Raw genomic sequence first — 27,074 nt, 5'->3', positions numbered from 1 at the left:
CATGACGCATTGGGCATCATGACGAGTGATTGTGCGTGGGCATATATTTCACATGACGCATTGGGAATCCTGATGAGTGATTGCGTGCGGGCATATATTAAACATGACGCATTGGGAATCATAGCAAGTGATTGCGTGCGGGCATATATTTCACATGACGCATTGGGAATCATAGGGAGTGATTGCGTGCGGGCATATATTTCACATGACGCATTGGGAATCATTGCGAGTGATTGCGTGTGGGCATATATTTCACATGACGCATTGGAAATCATAGCGAGTGATTGCGTGTTGGCATATATTTCACATGATGCATTGGGAATCATAGCGAGTGAATGAGTGTGGGCATATATTTCACATGATGCATTGGGCATCATGACGAGTGATTGTGCGTGGGCATATATTTCACATGATGCATTGGGCATCATGACGAGTGATTGTGCGTGGGCATATATTTCACATGACGCATTGGAAATCATAGGGAGTGATTGCGTGCGGGCATATATTTCACATGATGCATTGGGAATCATTGCGAGTGATTGCGTGTGGGCATATATTTCACATGACGCATTGGAAATCATAGCGAGTGATTGCGTGTTGGCATATATTTCACATGATGCATTGGGAATCATAGCGAGTGAATGAGTGTGGGCATATATTTCACATGATGCATTGGGCATCATGACGAGTGATTGTGCGTGGGCATATATTTCACATGATGCATTGGGCATCATGACGAGTGATTGTGCGTGGGCATATATTTCACATGACGCATTGGGCATCATGACGAGTGATTGTGCGTGGGCATATATTTCACATGATGCATTGGGCATCATGACGAGTGATTGTGCGTGGGCATATATTTTACATGATGCATTGGGCATCATGACGAGTGATTGTGCGTGGGCATATATTTCACATGACGCATTGGGCATCATGACGAGTGATTGTGCGTGGGCATATATTTCACATGACGCATTGGGAATCATAGCGAGTGAATGAGTGTGGGCATATACCGGACATGACGCATTTGGAATCCTGATGAGTGATTGCGTGCGGGCATATATTTCACATGATGCATTGGGAATCATAGCGAGTGTTTGCATGCGGGCATACATTTCACATGACGCTTTGGGAATCCTGATGAGTGATTGCTTGTGGGCATATATTTCACATGACGCATTGGGAATCATAGCGAGTGATTGCGTGTGGGCATATATTCCACATGATGCATTGGGATTTATAGCAAGTGATTGCGTGCGGGCAAACATTTCACATGACGCATTGGGAATCATTGAAAGTGATTGCGTGCGGGCATATATTTCACATGACGCATTGGGAATCATAGGGAGTGATTGCATGCGGGCATATATTTCACATGACGCATTGGGAATCATAGGGAGTGATTGCGTGCGGGCATATATTTCACATGACGCATTGGGAACCATAGCGAGTGAATGAGTGTGGGCATATACCGGACATGAAGCATTGGGAATCCTGATGAGTGATTGCGTGCGGGCATTTACCGTATATGACGCATCGGGCATCATCACGAGTGATTGCGTGTGGGCTTATAGCGGAGACCACAAGTTCTTGACCATGAGTGAGTGTGTGAGAATAGGGAGGAAGTAGTAGCGAATTAGTGTGGTCAGCGGGTGACATCAGTCGAAGTTCAAACACAAGACATCGTGTCACATCTGGACATCAAAACAAAACAGCTGTTCATTCAAAAAACTTTATTGGTAATCTCTTTTGTGAGTGAAGAATGATTGAGGATATTTACACGATGATTTGTAGTTTTCAACATATGGCAACATGATAGTCGGACATAGATGACACAAATCTTACTACTAGGAATCAACGCAGGATTGTCTCAACTGAAAAACGATCATATTCTAACAAGTCAGTGCGAATTAACGAAATGTACCGTAAACAAAACGGATAGAGCTCCTCAAAGTTGCAAACAACGCTAGTGTATGACTACATGAAAAGTTGACTATGCTATTTGTGATCATCTATGTACATTATTTCAAAACAGCTACGAACTACGGAACGTCCATATTTAAATATTCTTTTTCACCTTTAAAACAAATGTGAAAATAAATATAAAACTGTCTAAACATAACAATTAAGAAATAAAAAACATACAGATTCTTGAAACACAATGATCCGAGAAATGACAGGCATGCGATTGTGGTATGCGATTAAGATAAATTGTTGGATGGCGCTTAAAAGTTAATTATTCTAACGAACAGGTAGATGTGGTATTTTTCATATTACGCATGCAGCTGCTAACGACGTCATCTTCACCCAGCAACACCGTTATCAACGCTACCGCCCCAAGTAGGCCCCATGAAATACATTTTTTTGTTCTCATTACTGACAAAGTAGGGTTGAATTTGTAAATGATTTTATTTTGACAGCTGATCTTGATTTCAGATCCATTGTATGCCAGGGCACGCATTGAATGAATAGGACTGAAATAGAACATTAGCAAACGCTTAGCAAATCAACATCTAAACAAATTTACATCAAAAACATTTTAGAAGGTCGGTAATAAGAACTTGGTATATCATGTGGACTTATAATATCGGGATGCCACATACACATTGGAACACCCGGTGTCTTACACATACACATTGAAACACCCGGTTTCTTACACATACACATTGAAACACCCGATGTCTTACACATGTACATTGAAACACCCGGTGTCTTGCTCAGCTACATCGAAACACCCGGTGTAATACATATGTACATTAAAACACCCGGTGTCTTACACAAACACATTGAAACACCCGGTGTCTTACACATGTACATTGAAACATCCGTTGTCTTGCACATGTACATTGAAACACCCGGTGTCTTACACATGTACATTGAAACACCCGGTGTCTTACACATGTACATTGAAACATCCGGTGTCTTACACGTGTACATTGAAACACCCGGTGTCTTACACGTGTACATTGAAACACCCGGTGGCTTACACGTGTACATTGAAACACCCGGTGTCTTACACATGTACATTGAAACATCCGGTGTATTACACATGTACATTGAAACATCCGGTGTCTTACACATACACATTGAAACATCCGGTGTCTTACACATGTACATTGAAACATCCGGTGTCTTACACATGTACATTGAAACACCCGGTGTCTTAAACGTGTACATTGAAACACCCGGTGTCTTACACACGTACATTGAAACACCCAGTGTCTTACACACGTACATTGAAACACCCGGTGTCTTACACACGTACATTGAAACACCCAGTGTCTTACACATGTACATTGAAACACCCGGTGTCTTACACACGTACATTGAAACACCCAGTGTCTTGGACATGTACATTGAAACACCCGGTGTCTTACACATGCATATTGAAACACCCGGTGTCTTGGACATGTACATTGAAACACCCGATGCCTTACACATGTACATTGAAACACCCGGTGTCTTACACATGTACATTGAAACACCTGGTGTCTTACACATGTACATTGAAACACCCGGTGTCGTACAAAGGTACATTGAATCACCCGGTGTCTTGCACAGGTACATTGAAACACCCGGTGTCTTACATATACACATTGAAACACCCGGTGTCTTACACATGTACATTGCAACACCCGATGTCTTACACATACACATTGAAACACCCGGTGTCTTACACATGTACATTGAAACATCCGGTGTCTTGCACATGTATATTGAAACACCCGGTGTCTTACACATGTACATTGAAACATCCGGTGTCTTGCACATGTACATTGAAACACCCGGTGCCTTACACATGTACATTGAAACATCCGTTGTCTTGCACAGGTACATTGAAACACCCTGTGTCTTACACATGTACATTGAAACACCCGGTGTCTTACACATGTACATTGAAACATCCGGTGTCTTGCACATGTACATTGAAACACCCGGTGTCTTACACATATACATTGAAACACCCGGTGTCTTGCCATAAACACCATGTAGGATAGATGTATTACCAGACACAACTGTCGAAAAATCTCCCAACATATATATATATAAATTATATTGTCTCACCCGTTCTTAAATATAAGGCTAGTTTATCATCACAGCATACATGTCAGGAAGAGATCAGATAGGTTCATGCAGAAACTGACTAAGATTATGTATTAGGGGGCATGTATTGCCTGCAGTGTTGTCTGTGTAGTACACAGTATATCAGGAGTTTATTGCTTAAGGACAAGAAGTCACCCGGGAAACGTGTTGGCTTATCTATATCACAACAATATCTGACCCACATGGCCAGGCGGTCAGGGATATTAACGCTAAAGTTGCATTCAAATCTCACTGATCGTCTCTACGCGATCGCTTCCCCAATCGCGCTGGACCTTTTACTCCCGTTTCAGAGACAGGCCTGAGTGACAGGTTCCCCTCGATGCATGCTTTAAGAAGTTTTGGGCCTTACGAGTAGACCAGTACTTGCCACGTGTTCTTTAACGTCCAAACATCAACATCAAAATAGAACTGAACTTTAAATGGCAGCAGACACCGCTAACGCAGAAAGCAGCTCTGGGATTCGTTCCACAGGGCACGTAGCGCTAAAGTTATCGTAACTCCCATACTTTAACACAGACTTACGACTGTCGTTGCGCTACGATCGCTTTGTGGAACGGGGCCCTGCTCTGGTAAACTATTCATCCCATATATCTTTGGTTTTTGCCAGTGTAGAATGCAGCTAGGAATGTACTACACCTAACGGGGATGGCAGCAACTGAGTGGAAGTGACGCCATCACGTTGAGTTCAACCATTACTTTGAATGATCGGGCTACACCGGACGCTTATCAATACCTCTAAAACTGTAAGGTAACCGACAATAGTCGTTTCGTCGCTTTAAGGCATATAATCCATTCCGATGCCCTCCCCACACAAACCGCTGAGCTCAACCGACTTAAAGCATGAACCTTTACTTCAAATGACTTTATATTAAAGTTTGAGAACAGCAGTCAAAACGTTCTACAATGTAACAACTTCATTTGAGACAAAACCGACAGTTGGCGGACGGTGCAGGTTTTCTAGGTTATCAGCACCACGCCGGGAGACGAGGCAAAACGTATGGTTATAAAATGATAATATGTGCAAACGATCATCAACTATATATATATACATATATAAATAACATCCGAGGCATACACTTCAAAATGTGTCGGTTGCTATGACTACACGCATTTCCACGAAGTAAAAAGATACACATATGAGGTATGAAATATATTCTTCTAATTGTCCAAACAGCGGTACCGGACCTGCCATGCCCCACACGGGTTGCCCTCGTGCGGAGCAGCTTCTTAACCCCGTGTTACCAACATTCGGGAGAATGTTGTCATTCACGTGGGTATTTGTTAATTTTTGAATATTTTGCAATTTGATTTGTAAGTCTAAAAGGCTTTTGATTAAGACGAAATAACACATTTCTTCTACATTACAAAAAACGTGACAGTATTAACTCAGATGGTAGCGTCACGTTACAGACATACTCGCCCCCGGGGAAACCACGGCCTCCCCTATTTACGCCTCCTTCATGTCACTAGATTAGTCGTTAACAGACAAGGAGATTATATATGTACATAATACCCTCAATATTGGCTACGAGTTGGATGCCACCTCGTCAATCAGTCTCGAAAACATTCACAAAAATAACGTCAGCGGCCAGTCTGCAACCCAAAAGACATATTTCAACTCGTCAGGGTCAGTTGGTGAACTGAAACACAAATTCACATCTGAGTTGCATTTTTCAACTGAAACGTGCTACCAGCCCCACCAGCAACGTGCCGGCTGTCTAGTCGTGGTGACCCTTGGTCACAGAAGACTCCAACACCGGAAGTTAGTCTTGTCGTGCCCGGATGTTCTTCATCCATCGTCATGCAACACCATCTGATATATGCTCCTCTTACTCACGCTGCCTTATCACCGAAAGGGAAGAGGTCATCCGTCCTTATGGGCGTGATTACACCTGTTTAACACAGGTGTGACATTGTCACGAACGGTTCTTCCCACCAGACATGATAGGCATATCATCACACCTGTCTAACGCAGGTGTTACATTGTCATTCTGCTTCCTCTGTCGAGAATAGCAGCTGTAACTTACAACACTGTCATAATCCTCACTGTGTAGAAATATATAATTACAATCAACGAACAATGACTACATCTCACCCGCATATCACTTTCTTGTATTACTGGCGGATTTCCCACCTCGAGTAATACATTATGTACAAACATGTCTTTCGTTTTGAATTTGGACAATTCTCCAGGTTGCACAGTATCCATTGCACGTAAGTCCTGCAACGAAAACGACGTATGTGCGGATCCGTATGCGTCGTTTCACTGTTTCGGCCTTTACGGGAAGTCCACTCCGCATACGCCCATCACCATCACAACCACAAACGAAACCTTGTCACATTGCCTCTGTGCCTTTCGACACAGTCTCTTAATGATGATACTTGATAAATTTTCCGTAATTTTGGATCCATACTTTTCCCGGCAAATGGGGATCTAATAGTCGAAATGCAATGACTTGAGTTTCCCATAAAGAGAGAGATATGCACCTTGCAAGGATCGGAAACGAACGGAATGTATGTACATGTGCCATGATGATAGATGCAGAAGCCGCACAGCTTACTTTCAACATTGCAGTCTCCCAAATCATCTCAACACCATCACTTCAAGTCTGTATCTAATTGTCAATAATGATATTAATGTTAACACTAAGCTCGTAGAACAGCTGCCAAACAATGTCCTCCCCGAATTAGAATCTGAATGGTCTTTGGGAGTACCTGGAACAGAAGAAAGGAGGTAGTTATATGAACGTATGTAACAACGACTCAAGCATTCAGACTGTGCATGCGCATGAGCTGAGCACAACGTTACACTCTTACCGTTTTTGTTTACATTACGAGTTAATCATAAACAGTCAATTCACAAAATCTGTAAACATTATTCACCTAGGTTTTTGTGATCGTTACTTTACGTGAAGAATTTAAACAGCATATTTATGCTTCATCACAACACCTTAACAGACAAGACTTGCAAACTCGAAGCAAGGCAGAAGTAAAATCAGTAAAAAGTAAAGATAATAACTCTAACCTCTTTTCACGTTTTCTTTATTGGCTGAAAGACAAAAAGAAAACATCACTTAATAAAATCAAGCAAACAGCGCTGCTGGACAATATCAGAAACTCACAGGGGAATGCACACTCCTCAGTTACAGGCTTTTGGAAGATTACCATTCTCAGCCGTGATGATATATGCAAATTGAATAGGTAACATGGCTAAAACACATCCTACTTTGAATTAATGAACAGGACATTTGTTTGCATGCATTTCTTAAAACAAATACAAATATCCTTTTGACAAGTTGCTGATTTAAACGTTCAATATGCTGTGCCACGTCCTGTGATGTTAGATGTGACATCCGTGTATGTTTGAATCAATGTTTGCCCACATTTATTTGCGAGTAACTGTAACAGTCATTGTGTTTCCGTGTCTTCTAACGGTAGGGGATATGTCTGTTGCATCGGTGTTCATCTACACACTTTGGCATGCTCCTAATAAACCAATGGTTGTATATAACAGGACATGTATGTCCATGGTGATGACTATATCTGAAACAGTGATGAAGAGGGACAAGCAATGGGGGTCGGGGTGGTGGGGAGGACGAGCTGGTGATTCAAGCAGCTTGACCACAAATTCTTCTTATTGCGGGGAGGATGTAAACACAAATGGAATAATTGCAGAATGAACGGTTATAGATATAAGTAGGGGATATGATAATTGAGAGAGAGAGAGAGATACAGAGAGAAAGCGACACACAACAGAGAGAGGGAGAGACAGCGAGACAGAGACACACACACAGATTCTATCGTGTATAGGATTCGATGGGTTTTTTTCAAAGAACTTCAAATAAACATTGCAATAGTCCAGGTATCAAATATTCGACGGGGTGTTCTGTGGTTGCTGGGGAAAGTTGCATCTACTCCTGTCGACACGTCCTCATCCACCATTAAGTATATGGAGAAAACGAGAGGCCAACCGAAAAGTTATTCGTAAAGGTAGTATTTGACCACTGGACTACAAGCAATTCGCAAACGCAAAGCGCACCCAACATGTAGAGAAAATTATAAGGTACTTTCCTGAGGGGTACATAGCTGTTGCTGCGATTGACTTTCTACACATTGTACAAATTTACTGCAGGTTCTTGTCCTCCGTTAAATCAACACGTCTACCAAATACAATATCACACTTTACTTATTTATCCATTTTATGCTTCTATGTTTCAGAAAGTGAAGACATTTGCAATGGGATTTATGAATATGTCTTCAAATAGCAGTTTCAAACGTCTTAAAGCCACACAGGAAAGTGCCACAGTGAAGTGTCAGAATACGTGTATGTGATGGTGAACACTCTGCCACAGACGTTCTCACACTTACTTTTCAATACGTTGATTCTTCTACTCGTGATCTGCAAATCCGACGTCCGACACACATACATCCCAGCGTCACTCAGTTTAGCATTCTTTATTTCCAGGATGCTAACAATAGTTTTCGTTGTCAAAGAAACAAATTTCCGTATGTAGATCTTCCGGGCAAACTCGGTGGTCAGCTTGTTTCCGTTCTTGAACCAGTCCAGGTCATCGGGGGAGTGTTCCTTCCCCGTGGCATTGCAAATGAGATAGATCTTTTTCCCCTGTTCCACAAACTCCTCGCCAGTTATCTGGATATCTGCAATTTTACTTTCACATTTAATACAAAAACAACAGTAAGAGGGACATAATTATCACAATATCAAATAAACTCTTTCTCGTTTACTATGACACTCAATGACAAACACGACGTTCAACTGTAACACAATGAAGGAAACAGGGAGAGCAAGTCTTTGAAAGGCATTTAGAAGTGATACACATAAGGAAGAGAATTTATGGATGTCAACTTCTTTATTAAGAGGAACAGAACGTTTCGGAGTATATGCCTACTCCTTCATCAAGTAGAGCAAATTGACTCCTCCGCATTAATTGAAACAAATAAATGTTTGACACGCAGTCTTACATCTAGAGCAAATAATGAGTCTGTCATGATATCAAGAACTCATGTTATATATGGTACAGGAAGTGATTATAACACAGATAAAAACTGAAAATGATCAAACATCATGCACTGGACACGTTGCTCTCAGTCCACAAACTGCCACTTTAAGCTGAAGCATGCATGCACTTGTTTACCTACACACAAACATGTGGGCAAATAGACTCAATAAAGTCACTACTTTTGTGGTCCCGTGTATGTTCACTGGTTATGATAGCTGATACAACACCGCTATTGATGTAATTTGTCTGCACGGCATGCCTATCAGGATGTCACGAACAGTCACGCGATGAACGGCAAAGGATGTTAGCAGCTGGCAAATCTTACAGTCAACTGAATTTGGGATATATGTTTTCGAATAACCGAGAGAATCAAAGATAAACAAATTTCTTTTCGACATGAAACGCCATGGTGGTGGCAAATCGATCATCAAGATATGGTAGTGAGATTGCATGAGAAAGTTCTAATAAATATCGCTATGGTGATTATAGTGAATTGTGGGATTACTGTCGGTTACTACATATATTTTTTTTTGCAGATGGGGAGTACTGTTGGTAACGACATAAATATGGTTCTCGCAGATGGAGAATCTTGTTGGTTACCACATAGACATGGTTCTCGGAGATGGGGAATACTGTTGGTTTGTTTGTTTTTGTTTGTTTATTTAATGTTTAACGCCGCTATATTACAGCTATATGACGGCGGTCTGTAAATAATCGAGTCTGGACAGGACAATCCAGTGATTGACATCATGAGCATCGATCCACGCAATTGAGATACGATGGAATGCATCAACCAAGTCAGCGAGCCTGACCACCCGATCCCGTTAGTCGCGTCTGACGACAAGCATAGTCGCCTTTTACGCCAAGCATGGGTTGCTGAAGACCTGTTCTACCCCGGATCGTCATTGGTCGAATGCTGTTGGTAACTACATAGATATGGCTCTCTCATTTCGGGAAAACTGGTTCCTGTCATACATAATGGCATCCACATAATTTGACATGAAGCTGTTGAATGAAATGTTTCCAAATATCTATGGTAACTGACAGTAAGTATACATGTATAATGGTATACTATATTAATGTTATAGTTACCTGATTACATGAATTAATAATATTCATCATGTCATCTCGTAACACAGCTGATCGCGTGACCGTTTACCTGGTCTTTGAGATCAATCTAGCTCAGTTTACCAACTATATTCTTATATTCATATAAAAAATCTAGGTGCAAATTAAGCTACAACATTGAGGAAAAGGTCAAATGTCCGAGAATTGGACCTAAGCACTGCGTCGTACTGAACGTGCAGCCTTGCAGCAAAATACCAGATAACAGGCATTGAAGATTGAACATATCTAGAATTGCACTGCATGATATGTAGTTAGAAGTTAAAAAGTTTAAACAAGTCGCAGACACGAACAGCCACGTGGACCCCATATTGTCAAACTGAGTTGTGTTTGAATATTAGCTCTCTACAAATTGAATTGAAACCTGTTCTTGATTGTGTTTATCGTCCGGAAACCAAAGCATCCTGCTACAAATGCACATGTGTCTTATGAATAGCAATCAATAAACCAAATTTGGTTACTCTAAAAAAATAAAGCACATTATCGCACCAGCAGGCGAAGGAGGCACACTTCCAAGGGGCCTAGTTCTCAGTTGACTGCCACGGACTAACATACAATACATTCTGGAAGAGGGAAGTGTATCCTCTGATCTACAGCTGCTGCAGCTTCAGGGAAGCTGTGAAGGATGGATATGATGGAGAGGTACAGCTTAGACGTTGGCACAACCAAGCATTATATTAATACATAGTCCCGTATCAGAGTAGACGGTCTGTGAAATTAACTACCCGATAGTGGGTCTTTCTCCAATAATAAACCAGCGTTAAATATCGTAACTAATGGTCGTGTCTGTTCCACAGGTAAATTAATTACCAGTAAGTGACTCGATTTGACGCAGGAAATAGCCCTCTAATAGTCTCCGACGGGGCTTAATCCCTCTGGTTGCCTTGTTTTTTTATACAAAGAACAACTGAGCAGGTTGTGTGATAGATGGACTTCCAAACTAATTGTGGTACAAAGGATAACAGCTGATCAGCCTTTAGAACATCAAGGCGTTTATCACTAGAGCAGTTCCAGCGTACTCAGACTGGGCCCACTTATCACGCAGGCACTGTGTATGGCCACAGAAAGGACCGTAGTCCACACACCACCTGCCATGTATAGCGTCTTCTGGTGATACATATGGCGTTATAGCGTGTCTTGGAGATACACAGGCGTTATAGCGTCTCCTGGTGCTACGCATGGCGTTATAGCGTGTCCTGGCGAAACACATGGCGTTATAGCGTCTCCTGGCGATACACATGGTGTTATAACGTGTCCTGGCGATACACAGGCTTTATAGCGTCTCCTGGTTGTACACATGGAATCAAACCATCAACTGGCGATACATACGGCGTATTTGTGTTTCCTGGCGATATACAAGGCGTTATAGCGTGTCCTGGAGATACACATCACGTTATAGCGTCTCCTGGCGATACACATGACGTTATAGCGTTTCCTGGCGATACATATCAAGTTATAGCGTCTCCTTGCGATACACATGGCGTTATAGCGTTTCCTGGAGATACATATCAAGTTAGAGCGTCTCCTTGCGATACACATGGCGTTATAGCGTTTCCTGGCGATACACATGGCGTTATAGCGTTTCCTGGCGATACACAGGCGTTATAGCGTCTCCTAGTGGTACACATGGCGTTATAGCGTCTCCTGGCGATACACAGGCGGTATAGCGTCTCCTAGTGGTACACATGACGTTAAAGCGTGTCCTGGCGATACACATGGCGTTATAGCGTCTCCTGGTGATACACAGGTGTTATAGCGTCTTCTAGCGATACAGAGATCGTTATAGCGTCTTCTAGCGAAACAGAGGGCGTTATAGCGTCTCCTAGTGGTACACATGGCGTTATAGCGTTTCCTGGTGATACACATGGCATTATAGCGTCTCCTTGCGATACACATGGCGTTATAGCGTTTCCTAGCGATACACATGGCGTTACAGCGTCTTCTAGCGAGAGGCCGTTATAGCGTCTCCTGGCGATATACAGGCGTTATAGCGTGTCCTGGAGATACATATCACGTTATAGCGTCTCCTTGCGATACACATGGCGTTATAGCGTTTCCTGGCGATACACATGGCGTTATAGCGTCTCCTGGCGATACACAGGCGGTATAGCGTCTCCTGGCGATACACAGGCGGTATAGCGTCTCCTAGTGGTACACATGACATTATAGCGTGTCCTGGCGATACTAATGGCGTTATAGCGTCTCCTGGCGATACACATGGTGTTATAGCGTCTTCTAGCGATACAGAGATCGTTATATCGTCTTCTAGCGGAACAGAGGGCGTTATAGCGTCTCCTGGCGATATACGGGCGTTACAGCGTTTTTAAGCGATACACATGGCGTTATAGCGTCTCCTGGTGATACACATGGCATTATAGCGTCTCCTTGCGATACACATGGCGTTACAGCGTTTCCTAGCGATACACATGGCGTTATAGCGTCTCCTTGCGATACACATGGCGTTATAGCGTCTCCTGGCGATACACAGGCGGTATAGCGTCTCCTAGTGGTACACATGGCGTTAAAGCGTCTCCTGGCGATTTAAATGGCTTTTATTGCAATACGCATGGCTGACCTAGTTGCGTTGAGGCACATCTATACATACGACGTGTCGTTCAAATACACATCTAGCACAGAAGGGGAAGCTGTTGAGACTTCAGATGCCTAAATGTACGGGTCATTAAAACTACACGTCAAAAGTCAATTATTGCAAATTTGTTTTGTGTAAAATACTGGGGGTGACGTCATGGCGAATCAACCTCCGGATGCCGCAGACGCTTACAACACTGATGAAAGTTACAAGTGTGATACTGAAAGACGAAGGAAGATCTTCTGTACGAACTGCCTGTGGCGACTTGTCCATGAGTCTCTCCGTAGACCCCACTCGTAGCATCAGACACCTCAGATCAAGCACATCTACACATTCCATCTGAACTTAAATCTTGCTTTAGCTTTTTCTTCCCTGTTTTCATTAACCAGATCTGAACACTTCTCCACCCGTTGATTCCACAGAGATAACTGGGTCCTGATGACGCTCCCGAAATGATGGTACCATATTTCCAGACCAACTAGCCAGACCAAATAATATATTAACTACGTTCCTAATGCAACCTGTTGTTGTTCCTCATCCCCGATCCTCTTGAACGTCTTTCCAATCCTAATGACCAGTTTGTATTCTAATTTGCATCCCCATCAGATACCTTAACGAATTTAATTACGGGGTTGTTTTTTGTGTCCTTTTTTCCTGGTTAGGGGATAAAAACCAAGTTTTCATTTCTGTCAAACGTCTTGAGGAGACGGGAACACTGAACACTGAGAGATAAATGGTGTCATTGAATGATTAAAATATTTTTTTAATGTATCCAAACAATCACAACAATTTCAATCAAAATGGCTGATTCCAATCACACCATGAGAAGGCCGGAGTGCCAATGTCGCGTCCTGACGCCGTCTGGTATGAAGTAACACTGATAAACGTAGGCAAGATTCGATTTGGAATTCAGCTATATACAATCCCAGCTCGTCGTGGACAAGTAAATAATATATGAAATCTGTCATTACACTATACATTTTTCTCTGTTATTTTTTCAAGTGCTGATTTCATATGTGGGAATACAGCTAGCTGGGTGTGCTTTTTTATCATCAGGGCTGTTTTTTTATCAAAATAAATATTGCGAATATTTTCCGCAGTCACGGTCAGGATCAGCTCGACCATTATGGCGTCGGATGCAATAATTCTACTTACTTGTATTTCCGTGTGCCATGTGGGGTTTTTTCCCTTTCATTGCGAACATGCACATGGTGGTATGTGAAACGTGAATCATACAGCGAATTATGACAGCAACCAAGGTAACTAGTCGCACACATACATTCAGAGAAGCCAAGACAACATATTCATCATCACCCCCAAACGTCGATGGTTATGTTTTTGTCAAGTAAAGAAACCCGTGGAGTAGTTTTTTTTCCATGGAAAGCTCTGAAGTAATTATCACTTTTTCCCAATGTCGTGATGGGGAGGTTGTCGCTAACCAGGCCACTGTCTGCCGTGGCTGATGCCGTACTACAACGTAAAGACAGGCAGCATTCCGACAGGGGTTTGGAAGATTAGTGTTACACGAGAGGGAAATGTTACACTCGACGTAAAATTACAGCTCCAGTGCAAAGTGTTGAGAGTGAGCATTTGGCAAAACACATTCTGATTGGAATTTTTTGCCGCAGTTAAGAATATTCATACCACAATGTCATACAGACACTCAAATCAGCGCATGCGACCCAGCGTTTTTAAAAAAACACGAAGCACTAACTGGACCAACATTGCAAAGTCATACAGTTACAAAAGTGTACGTTACATAAAAAGCCAAGAGTATTAGTCGTGTAGGGAATGCGAAGTGTATACGAATCTGGCTTGTATCTATCAACAGTAAAAACACAAGACAATACGCTATGTGCGTGCAGCTATGTACTTAGAGAGTCTCAGTGGTGCCGAGAGTGGGTAAAAACAGATTGAAGAAATATAGGACGAGTCGCTCATATATGTTTCAGTTTAATGGATCATGTAGTGTCAAAGTATTGTGAACATTGTGCGCGATGTGACCGTGATCAGGGCGATATCAACGGTGTTCTGTGTATCAGATGATCGCAAAATACGAGAGCTACATTACTTTGGAGGAAAACTCATAGTGTTGCCGAACAAGGCTGGAATTCCTGGGCTCGATCGTATCGCCACCAGTGGCTGTTACGAGTTACGTCCCTTCTATGCTTCACCTATGGACCAATCAGATTCGATCTCTCATTTCACTTGCATTGGCTTCAAACAAAATGGCGGCGCCAAGTCAAGACGATCTGATCGATAATCAAGATCTAAATTGTGATAAAACGGGTCTTAAACCGCAAAATGCATCAGATCACGCGAGCACCTTGATTAAACACATGAACAGATTTGGAAAATATCTGTTGACAACGAGTAAGCGGTGCACATGCTTTGTAAAACCTGCAATCGACTGAAATCTGCACGGCGGTTTACGAACCGGATTTCCATTTCGTTGCGCGATTTTGATTGGACTTTGAATAACTCGTTAGTTCAGCCACAATGTAACGCTATAATACCAGCCTAGTTTGGCGAGGGTGGAAAGTGGACTTTTATAGTCAGTTAACTCTCTTGCTTCGGGTAGATGCTCGCAATATACTGGACCGGATTAGTCATTACAATGCTCTTTCACGGAACCACGGGGTTGTGAGGCATGCCTAAATACATACACACGTCACACTACGTCATAAGAACCTGAAAAGAATCTGCCAAGTGAACCTGGGTATACGACTGTCGCTCCTCATGTGTGTCTGGATGTAGGACACATCAGTGGTTGGACGAAGAAGGCGAAATGTACAGATAAGAATAAAAAGAGCAACTCGAGCTATTCACAATATGCAGAACAAAATTGGTTTACCATAAAGATCATCTTTAATTCCTGTACCCGAGACACGAGGCACTGAAAAAACGTTAAGACCATGAGACATATTGTATTTATCTATCAGTCCAGCTAGACTATGACGTCATATCCGTCTCATTATCATAATGTAGATGACCGCATACTAAGAACTGTTGACAGTGCGGTGTTACGATATAATACCACAACTGCGCACGCACACACACACTCACACACAGCCCCATGTTGGGTCTACTGTCTCTACAGCTGGCGTGAAAACTGTTATGCTTACCTAACCAACAACTTACCACGTAAACTTGTACCAGAAATATCCTTCACACGGAATCTGTACAATCTTCCCCATACAATGAGCGATATCACAGTAACTTTACACAGATTGATCCACTGCTTTAATCAACTAATTCAACAGGTGATATCAATTCTACTTCATACTTCGAGTATTTACCATCACACCACCTAAAATCTGTTCATCATGGAACCGGTCGTTCGCGAACATTAGGCAAGAAATATCATTGTCGTGTACATTTTGAAAATGTAACTATATTTTTATCAACCCTACACCCAACTACTATTTCGCCGATGAATGACATATGTTACAGTCAAACCAATACCTGCCTTAAGAGGCCCACCTTCATGTTAATGTCTATATTGGGAACGTTTAAAATATTTAAAGAGTAAATGTCAAACCCCAAACCACAGACATAAAAACAAAGGGCATCTGTACATTACATGACGGTTTACCAACATCCCACGATACGCAATTCCTCTATGGTAAGCATACACCACTTCACATCTATCATTACAAGGTAATATCAGAAACAGGTTAACCAACTTGACCAGCGCAACACATGGGACTCGGGTAATTCCATCAAACCGCCGTTACACTGCATTAGTAATACGCCATGATGCAAGGGGGGAACGTACATCAATAAGGCTGGAAGCAGTGCACTTCTAATCCAAACCAAACATGGTTTCATGGGCAAACCAAAGCTACCCCATTCACATTTACAAGCCGTTAGTAACAATGAGTTGGTTGATGAAGTGACAGGATTTATATCGGGTTATATCCCATTGACTAGGACTTCTTGAAGTTCGATATCTTCCAAGAATTTCCAAGATTAGAGTAGAGACGAATAGATTTCATATACTCACTATGCTCATTCTCCCGTATTTTTGGTTCTGAAAATACAAATATTTTCCAGCGTTATTAGAGCTTTGGTAAAATGTTGATGTGAATACAAAACATGCCATCAGTGCTGCTCTGTCCCAGCTAGCATGCAGTCGGGAACATTCGTCTGCATCTGGTGGACAGGTTGTCAGGATTTCGTAGAAATAATTTTAGAACTGAACATAATACTTGTAGAAGACATGAACGGTTATGAATCTTTCCGCGTGACAATAAAACGACTACATAGGTTCAGTTTCCGTCCATCCAATCAGTGATTCAGTCACAAGAGTCAGATGCTATTTCCGGTGATTTTATCCAATGGATGAATGTGATGAATGAGACAGAAACTAAAGAACATCCCAGTCGGGTATTATTAGCTCTGGCGCATAAATCAATCATGCTAAATAACTAAAAACAAAAGGTGAAACTGTACATCTGGTCCAACATTTACATCACGTTAGTGTATTTGAAACAGTAACCCAAAGTCACATTGCAAATACAAAAATGTAATCACAAAGCTGTAAACTACACACACACCAAGTCCTACCTTTGACAACCAGCAGGACGTGTTTACGGAGGTGGCGCGCCGTTGAAGCAACCTGACACTCATATACCCCAGCATCCTCGATCTCCACCCGCTTGATCATGAGGTTCCACTGCCCGGTGGAGGGCGGGTGTTCAACGCTGATCCGGTCGTCTTCCACAAACGTCATGGTGCCGATTGTTAGAGGATTGGGTGCAGACGCTCGACGCCATCCCACCTGTAAACAAGAGAAATACACTTCCAGTTACTTGACCAACATTTTGAAAATCTAGGGAACCATTTGTTTTCAAATTTGCTACAGAAAATACCATCTTCCCGAAGTACAGTCCAGTGTCAACCCTTGCCGAACTAGGCTGGAATAATGGAGATATATCATGGATGGACTAACACATAACGAAATCAGCATCAGGTTCGTAAACAGCCGTGCAGTTTTCAGTCGATTGCAGGATTTGAAACGCATGTGTACCGTTAACTTAGGGTCAACAGATATTTTCCAAACCTTTTCATGTTTTTAATCAATGTGCTCGTGTAACTTTATTCGCGAGTGTAAGACCCGTTTTATTACAACATAGATCTTGATTATAATCGATCAGATCGTCTTGACTGGGCGCCGCCATATTGTTTGAAGCAAATGCAAGAAATATCAGAGGTCGAATCTGATTGGTCAATAGGAGGGACAAAGAGGACATAACTCGTAATAGCCACTTGTGTCGCTACGATCGAACCAAGAAATTTCAGCCTAGTTCGGGACTTTTGCAGTCAGTTAATTCCCTTAGCATCGGTAAGATGGAAAATCCTGGCAAAAATCATTTGCTTGATGTATTACCAGACATAATTCAGTAAAGGTAATGGATGTGGTAGTGCTGGTGGTCCTGAGAGTCTGTGGACAATGTAATTGTTCAGATCCACATTTGAGAGTACAAAAGAAACATCGGTTCGACATAATGGAGGAAACTATTTGTTATATTGATATATCAATTGTCCGAGAGAGATGTAGCGATACGCCTTGATATATCGATAGGACGCGGTCATAAAAGGTTGTGAGGCCTTCGATTTTCGATATTTGATTTGCTTCTTGGAAGATCGATTGGATGATGAACGTGATATAGGTAACATCACGTATAGGAGAGGAAAATATCAAGTAACACTGCAACATTCACGTAACGCCAACGACAGGTAGAAACAGCGTTATTTCATTTTACCGGCTAACGACGCGGCTTCATTTTATCGATTCAGTGGTCATAAACATATAGTATATAATGTGCCACTACGATAATGCAGAAATGGGATAATGGGTTCCCCCTTGATGAACACCTGGTGTCATCACTGGGACTGGCACATTGTATCGAAAGAGAACATCTGGTGTCATCACTGGGACTTGTACATTGTATCGAAAGAGTACACCTGGTGTCATCACTGGGACTTGTACATTGTATCGAAAGAGAACACCTGGTGTCATCACTGGGACTGGCACATTGTATCGAAAGAGTATACCTTGTGTCATCACTGGGACTTGCACATTGTTTCGAAAGAGTACACCCGGTGTCATCACTGTGTGCACACATTGTATCGAAAGAGAACATCTGGTGTCATCACTGGGACTTGCACATTGTATCGAAAGAGTACATCTGGTGTCATCACTGGGACTTGCACATTGTATCGAAAGAGAACACCTGGTGTCATCACTGGGACTTGTACATTGCATGGAAAGAGAACACCTGGTGTCATCACTGGGACTGGCACATTGTTTCGAAAGAGAACACCTGGTGTCATCACTGGGACTTGTACATTGTATCGAAAGAGTACACCTGGTGTCATCACTGGGACTTGTACATTTTATCGAAAGAGTACACCTGGTGTCATCACTGGGACTTGCACATTTTATCGAAAGAGTACACCTGGTGTCATCACTAACTCTTGTTTCGTGAGCGATAAAACTGAATCGTATAAAGTCTATTCTTTTGTTTCTATTCCCTCTGTTGTGAACGCCACATGTCCCCAGGGCCTGTCGCTGTTGTGCTATGTTGTGTTAATGGTATATTGGAAAAACGTTGCTGCATTTATGGGGACAAGTGTTCAAAGGCGCTGCACGTCGCTGAGAAGACTTGCTAATACCATGGTACTGGATTCGAAACCCTACATGTGCCCGGTCTGACCGCACCATAACCGCCGTGTCCATTTGTTTCCTCAAAGTGGTAAACGTATACTGAAAAACAAAAGTTCCTGCGACATTGAATAAGATTTACTGAAAAGTTATGTTTTTTACCAAATCTGAAACAATTTCCCTTTGCAACAAATAAAAGACTTCTGGAAGTGTTCAAATGGTTTAACTTGCCATACTGACTTCAGAACATGCCAAAATGTCATTTTACAAATCAATAGCTTGTGTGGCCACCTCTGGTTGCGATGCAAGCAACACATCTTCGTCTCATGGAATAGACCAGGCGTCCAGAGGGATATCTGTCCATATATGCTGGAGTATGTTTCGAAGTTCCTGGAGTGTCTGTGGAACATGTGGTTGACGTCGAAGGTGCCGATCCATCTCATCTCACATGTGCTCGATTAGTGAGAGATCAGGGGATGACATTCGCATTGTTTTGCTGAAGGAAATCCTGAACAAGTCGAGCAATATGAGGCCGGGCGTTGTCATGTTTATAGGTAATGCCTGGGCCATGACTCGGGCTGATGATCTCGTCGCGATAGCGCTGTCCATTGAGATTTCCCTCTACCACTATCAAACGGGTCCTCTGTCTTGCTGTAATCCCACCCCATATCATAACTCGAACCGATCTTCTTCCATGACACAATGATTGACGTAACGTACCCTCGAATCCGTGCATCGCTGTGGCTGAGGTGAAAACGAGACTCGTCAGTGAATAGAACTTGTCCCTACTACGTGGCCGTCCAGCGTAAACGGTGTCTGCACCACTGTAGACGTGCTTGACGGTGGTTTGCTGTCAAAATGGGACGTCTGGCGGGTCTTCTGGCGACAATCTGATGCGACGATGTACGATTTGGGAAGATATTCGTCGAAGGCAAGGGATGCTTCTTGCAGTCACTGTTGCTGGCTGGAATCGCTTTCGTAGGTGTGTTGTCATGTCGATTATTGGTTACGCGTGGCCTGCCACTCCGAGGATGGTCTCTGACTGCATTCGTTTGTTGCCAACGTTGCCATAAACACCAAATGGTGTTTCTGTGGACGTCAAATTGTCTTGCAACACCACGTTGACTCGATCCTGCTTCAAGCATACAAATGGCTCGCAGACGCTCATTTTCGGGATGGCGTGGCATTTCGTAATGTTGAATAATTGCGTGATTTTGTTGTTTTTTCTGAGTGGTCAGTACGATACAATGCATAGGGAATCCCGTAAACGCACATGCTTGTATACCCATTGTTAGGTAATAAAATGCATGGGGCTTGCATAAAAGTCAACTTTAACATGGAATGCATGCTTTTCTGTAGCAGTTGCGTTTTTGTGACTTGATTCCATATATGTACTACAATATTGAAAACCAAACTTTATTTGTTTGAAAAATACACTAACATATTGGTGTCACAGGAACTTTTGATGTTGAGTATATTAGAGCAGGCGTGATGTGACTGATTGCTCAAGGTGGAACACCACAGCATACCACACCACACCACCATACACCATACCATATCACCCTACCACACACCATACCACATCACACCACCACAAACCATACCACATCACACTACCACACACCATACCACATTACACTACCACACACCACACAACATCACACCACCAATCCACATCACACCACACCACACCACACCAACACACACTACACTGCACCACCAATCCACATCACACCACACCAACACACACTAGACAACACTACATCACACCACCATTCCACATCACACCACACCAACACACACCACACCACACTACAATACACCACCAACCTACACCACACAACACACTACACCACACAACACTACACCCCCAATCCACACCACACAACACACTACACCACACAACACTACATCACCAATCCACATCACAACACACTACACTACACCACCAATCCACACCACACCAACTCATTACACTAACACACCACACCAACACAACATAACACCATTCCACACCACACCAAACCACACCACCAAACAACACAGTACCATACCACGACACCACACCAACACACGACACCACACCAACACACCACAACACACCACCATACACCACAGAAGCGTTAGTGATTGTCGGTCCATTGTGACGAGGGTATAGATACACTCTGCAAAGCAACTAATTCTAGGATTGCATAAATCAAAAGGTGTTATAATATTATTATTTTTAAACTCAAATGTGTTATTGCGGAATGAACATTTCTTCTTCCAAAGTCTCAAAGCTTAGTAAATAACTCCTCACGCAAACCGCACATCCAAAGCCCTAAATATTTTGGAAGTGTCTCTCGGCTGATGACGATGGATCCGAATGATTATCTGGCAGTGCATATTGATTGCTTTCAGTCTTCACAATTAAGTTTCACTTCCCTACGGAACACAAGCAGACAAATCAAATGATTCCTTATTACAAAGAAATAAGCTGAAGCACCTTATGGGAGTGGGTTTTTTAGTTCCACTAGTTTGGCATTGTATAGCATTAACTAAATTAATTTCATACACCGCGGCTTGACGTCATGGGGAGCTGCCGGTGATGAGACGCTGACGGGGATTCTAGTGTATCGGGAAACGCTCTGCCAACGTCTTATCGCCTATGTATCTGGGTCTACATTTAATTGTCTCACACCTGGTACCTCGTTTCTATCTGGAAATCGCATGGATATGTTGCGTGCGGTTACAGTGCACTAAAATGGCAAAATAACTCTTAACAAAGTCAGTACCCGCAGCAACGAGTGTTCAGATTAGTTTAACCACAGGGCATTCCTCTGCTTCTAAAGCAATGGCAAGCCAATTTTACACCTTGCAACTTCAAAAGTTCTCTAAGCCTTCTTGAGTGGGAAATCGGCTTTAGAACCCAAACTGCATCACTTTATTAATACGATAAAGCATGTTAGACTCCTCAACTGAAACATCATCTACACTGTTATTGACATAAAATTGAATACATCGCACGCCATCTATAATCAAAGCTGCGTCCTTTTACCTAGTTGACTTTGTGACATATTTTCCTATCAGAGTAGTGCCAGAGCTAATGAAAATGATCTCCTTCCCTGTAGGATCGACAGTCGAGCGCCCAGTGATCAGTCGAGGGGAAAGATAATGACAAGTTATCCTCTCACAAGGGTGTACAGCAACGGAAAATAATTATGACGTTGGCAGCAAGGACTAAGACCAGAACGCAACATGGCAATTCAAAATTAGTCTGCTCAATTTGAAACAGCAAGAGAGGAGAGGTACACGTTAGCGGGCGACATTTCACCCTCGAAGCAATCAATACGGCGTGGTGTAAATTTTCTTACGTTAGTAACCCCCCGATGAACAAATTCGATTTTTCGCCACAATCTGCGACCTTTTCAACAGTTACATCACGAAGGAGGAATTGTCGACCATTCCCCGAGGAAAGCCGGTGCTAAGTATGTGGATGATCGGCATACAAACTACAAGAACAAAGAAATAAGCATGTAATAAGAGTTCCTATGTGTCCCTCCAATCCTTTCATATGCAAATGTACTGTCGGCATGTCAATGACGCCCCATAAAACCCTAGCACTGCTGCATGATATCGGGCAACCGGAAGAAAGGCTCTCCCAAACCTCGCTCCCCGTCTCATTTCAGCTTTCTTTTAAGGTAAAACCTTCAATGTCCTTCGGATTGGGACCAGCGCTTATGAAATTAAATCACACGACGATAATGAAATTTGTTGGCTAATGTCGCTGCTTGTTACCACGCGTAGACAGGCTGAACAGCAGGATCTTCGATGTTGGGCAAAGGTGGAGTCAACGATCCTCCAATACATGAAATGAGTGATGGACAAATACTAAGCTACCTTCATGTAGAAAGCCTTTCATCCATGTTTACCTCAATATAGGTGCATACATGTAAAGTTCTTGAAATTCCATCCCAAAAGTTAATAAAACCCTCAAATATCCCAAACATAGACCTTGAAAATGCCCCATTGGAACAGGCACTTCACGCTGTATGATTTTGAAAATGAGATGCATGTTATTCCTGAGGAAGTTGACATCACATATGTGCACAGTAATACTGACCTAACGTAGGGTACTTGTCCCATGCACAGGCATGTGTCGTTCTAGCGTGACCTTTGCCTGGAAATAACGCTAGCACATTACGACACTCGCGCGGTATTCCGATTATGCAGTTAACTACACTCGGTCTCATCAATTTCCTTGATAAAAATCTGCTGTCGTTTTTACGTCCATTTCCTGTTTATCGACATTATATTCGCCTCATAGATAACGAGGCTGAATTAATTTTTGTCTTCCTAAATAGTGGTATCCTGACATTTGGGAATAGCCTTCGTCGAGTAGCCAGTGCGATATATTGTCGTGCTACCGTGACATAAATTGCATGACGTACAGCGCCAGTGCAGTACATCACCGTTAGTGTCTCGACAATACAGGACCGTTGGCAGTCCAGGGGGGTTGAGACAATGTCTAGCTGGGACACCATTATCACCAAATGCATCTCTGATATCTTTGCAGCGAGTGTATTACGCGCCTATTCATCGGTAAATGCAAACAACAACCGATGACATTATCGCGAGATCCACCCTTCAGATACCATAAACGCATGATGACACTTATGTATGCACATAAAAGCAACATAAACGTCAAACAAAGCCATGCGCGTGGATATAAACAGAAAGTAGTACGTAAAACAAACAAAAAGGTCGAATGAAACGCGCGTTATCTGGCATTCCTTGCAGGAACTGATTCGTGTGATTATAACTACATTGAGTTTTAAACACAACGTGGGGTTGATGGGTAACGCACATTTTAAAGAAAACGGTTGATAGTCACCCTAGAACGTTCTGCATAACACTGTGGTAACGTCTGGTCTCCTTTTCTACTTGGGACATATCGAAGACATGTTCATGTGATTCTTATCGCTACGCTTGACGTCGCCTGACACTTAGATCATACACACCTCGCTACCGCCCGTTGTATTCATGTAAGAGATATCATGCTCTGCAGGATCCCTGAAGATCCGGGTAGAAAAGGTCTTCAGCAACCCATGCTTGTAAGAGGCGACTAACGGGATCGGGTGGTAAGGAATCGCTGACTTGGTTGATGCATGTCATCGTATTCCAATTGCGTAGACCAATGCTTATGATATCAATCACTGGATTGTTTTGTCCTGACTCGATTATTTACGGACCGTCGTCATATAGCTGGAATATTGCTGAGTGAGGCGTGAAACAGCAAACAAACAGGAATACCCACAACACTATATAACACATTGTAAGACATTAACACCATATAGGTCAAACTACTCATTGCCAATGTCATTAACAAAACATTCAAGCAACACAAGAAATAGGATCCCGGTTAAACTGTAACATCGACATTAAATGCCGATGTGATTGTCAACATACGATAAAAAAAAGTCGTTATGGACACTGATTATTTATTTGCACAATGCACATCTCTTTTTACGCCCATGCGTCGTCTATACACGCCAAAGTTATTGAAGTTAAATTAATTAAATAAGAAATCGTTACGGTAATGAAGTCAGTGAGCATTTTCCCCGTCCAATATTCACCAAACACCAACCATCTGTCCACAGAGGTTTTCCCAAAGAACACATTTGCAAACTTTCAAAAAATATTATATTTGCTTTACAAGTTTTATGTTTAATTCATGCCATGAACACACCTGGGTCTCGTGGCATTGCTACACATCCTAGGTTTTTAATCTTCCACGAAGCGATTATTCCTCACAATTTGCAACTCATGTCAACAAAACAAAATACTTTTTCACCTTAATTCCATGAACACATCAAATCAATATAAGGTGATAGGCATCTTCCCAGTTTCAGTTTCATCCTGTGGGCTTTTCGCAGAAGAAGCTGAAAGTTAACGAGTCCTTTTTTCTAAATGTATCACACGACACCAGAATCCATATACCAAATCAACCGCTAACGCCTGGATCACTGCATGTGTATTGTGTCCCTCAGCTTCTCACTGTGTGATCCATCGTTATCAATGGCCTGTCTGGAGTGAGTGAGTTTGATAAGAACAGTATTTCAGTAATATCGCGGCGCTTCTGGTTGACGTGGGAGGAATGTCCGAAGTAACCAAGGTCCAAGGCGTTTATAGCTTGGTGAAACCCAGTGGCAAGGGCATGGTGCTGACGCCACTATCTGACACAGCTAATAATGGCGCCTGCATGTACTGTCAGCTTGCTTGCTCAAACGTCGAATGGACCGCCTCGCTGGTCTAACCAAAGAGCGTCCGCCTGGAGAGCGGAAGGTCCGCAGTTTAATCCCCGACCACGTCATACCAAAAGTGCAATAATCTTGGATGCGGCGTTAAACCCTAGTTCACCCGAGTCCCCTTAACGTCGAAGGAAAACAACAAGATATTCTCAGCTTTCTTAAAAAGAAAAATCTGTACACCCTTCGGACGTGCGTCGTCTTGTGTTCAAGATCAGGGTCAGCGAGACCGTAGGTGAAGGACATTAAAACGTATCAAGAACCTAACGTTGATGTATGACACGGCTGATAAATATAGAAGTTCAAAGGTTATCGTGCAGAGAACTGGATTCACGTCCAACAACATACGGAAGCTCCTGCGACTACTCCATACAGCCGAGCGAAATTAATCATTGTGCAAAGACATGCATATCTTCAATCTGAACACCACTCACACTGCTGCAAACAATGACAGCCTCGACAGATCGCTCTGCATTCAGTACCACACATGACAGAAAATACTACTTATCGGTCTGGATATGTCCTGCTGTCACTCATATACACAAACCAAGCAAGTAGAAGAGGCAGATGGCAAATATGTATCCATCATCTTGACATCTTCTGTAATTTGAACAGGTAGCTTACCACTCCATATATTCAGGTACATGTGTTTCTGATCACATTTTGCAAGACCGTTCTAACTTCCATTCGCCGAATACTTATGTCGGCAACCAGATTTATACTGAATAATATAATATAGTCCATAGAGCCTTTATCAACCAAACTCGAGATCTGGAAGATTGGAAGTTAGACATCGCCTCCTGGCCTCAACATCTGTTCATTTCTCGAAAGGTCGTTCCAACTTTTTTAAGGAACGTAGCTCAATTTCGCGTCAATATTTCATTGTCTTACCGTTGTTTTTGAAGGTTAGACAAATACCTTTACCACACTGAATAATCAAATAATAAGATTTACTTTTGTTGAGGTTGGATATTCTTGCAATGCTTGTACCAACCATGTGTCACTGCGCACAATCCGATGCTTCGCCCCTTAACAGCCGGAGAATGGAATAGAATAGAATTCACTTCACGACATTCTCATTAATACGCCGGAAAATCAAAAGTCAAATGTATTCTTTTGGTCCCCGCGCATTACCTTGTAACAAATCACACCGACGTGAAAAACACTTGTGATACTGAATAAAATGTGGCATACCACCGTGGCTGGAAGGCCAACAATCAAGATTTATACACCTAATTTATGCTCGAAAATCGCAGATCCTATATGTCAGGCTT

The 27,074-nt window shown here is 42.5% G+C and overlaps 1 protein-coding gene across 2 annotated transcripts in view; it reads right to left on the bottom strand.

The window, feature by feature from the left end:
• Window positions 1-1,746: 1,746 nt before the first annotated feature.
• LOC139453700 (lachesin-like) overlaps window positions 1,747-27,074 on the bottom strand; it is a 101,947-nt gene continuing 76,619 nt past the window's right edge. The window contains exons 3-8 of one of the 2 annotated variants that reach the window (XM_071235179.1): window positions 17,413-17,626; window positions 16,850-16,876; window positions 15,698-15,739; window positions 8,476-8,766; window positions 7,133-7,156; window positions 1,747-6,822 (exon numbers count right to left, since the gene is read on the bottom strand). In XM_071235179.1, coding sequence (XP_071091280.1) covers window positions 6,692-6,822; window positions 7,133-7,156; window positions 8,476-8,766; window positions 15,698-15,739; window positions 16,850-16,876; window positions 17,413-17,626 — 729 coding nt within the window. In that variant the 3' untranslated portion in view covers window positions 1,747-6,691. The remainder of the gene's footprint in view (window positions 6,823-7,132; window positions 7,157-8,475; window positions 8,767-15,697; window positions 15,740-16,849; window positions 16,877-17,412; window positions 17,627-27,074) is intronic. The other variant, XM_071235185.1, reaches the window with a different exon arrangement.

This window comes from Haliotis cracherodii, unplaced genomic scaffold (assembly GCF_022045235.1).
Source record: "Haliotis cracherodii isolate W230 unplaced genomic scaffold, xgHalCrac1.p SCAF_1, whole genome shotgun sequence".
Classification (NCBI taxonomy): Eukaryota; Metazoa; Mollusca; class Gastropoda; order Lepetellida; family Haliotidae; genus Haliotis; species Haliotis cracherodii.
Note: the sequence above shows the minus strand (reverse complement) of the source record. Positions and strands in the feature narration are given on the sequence as shown.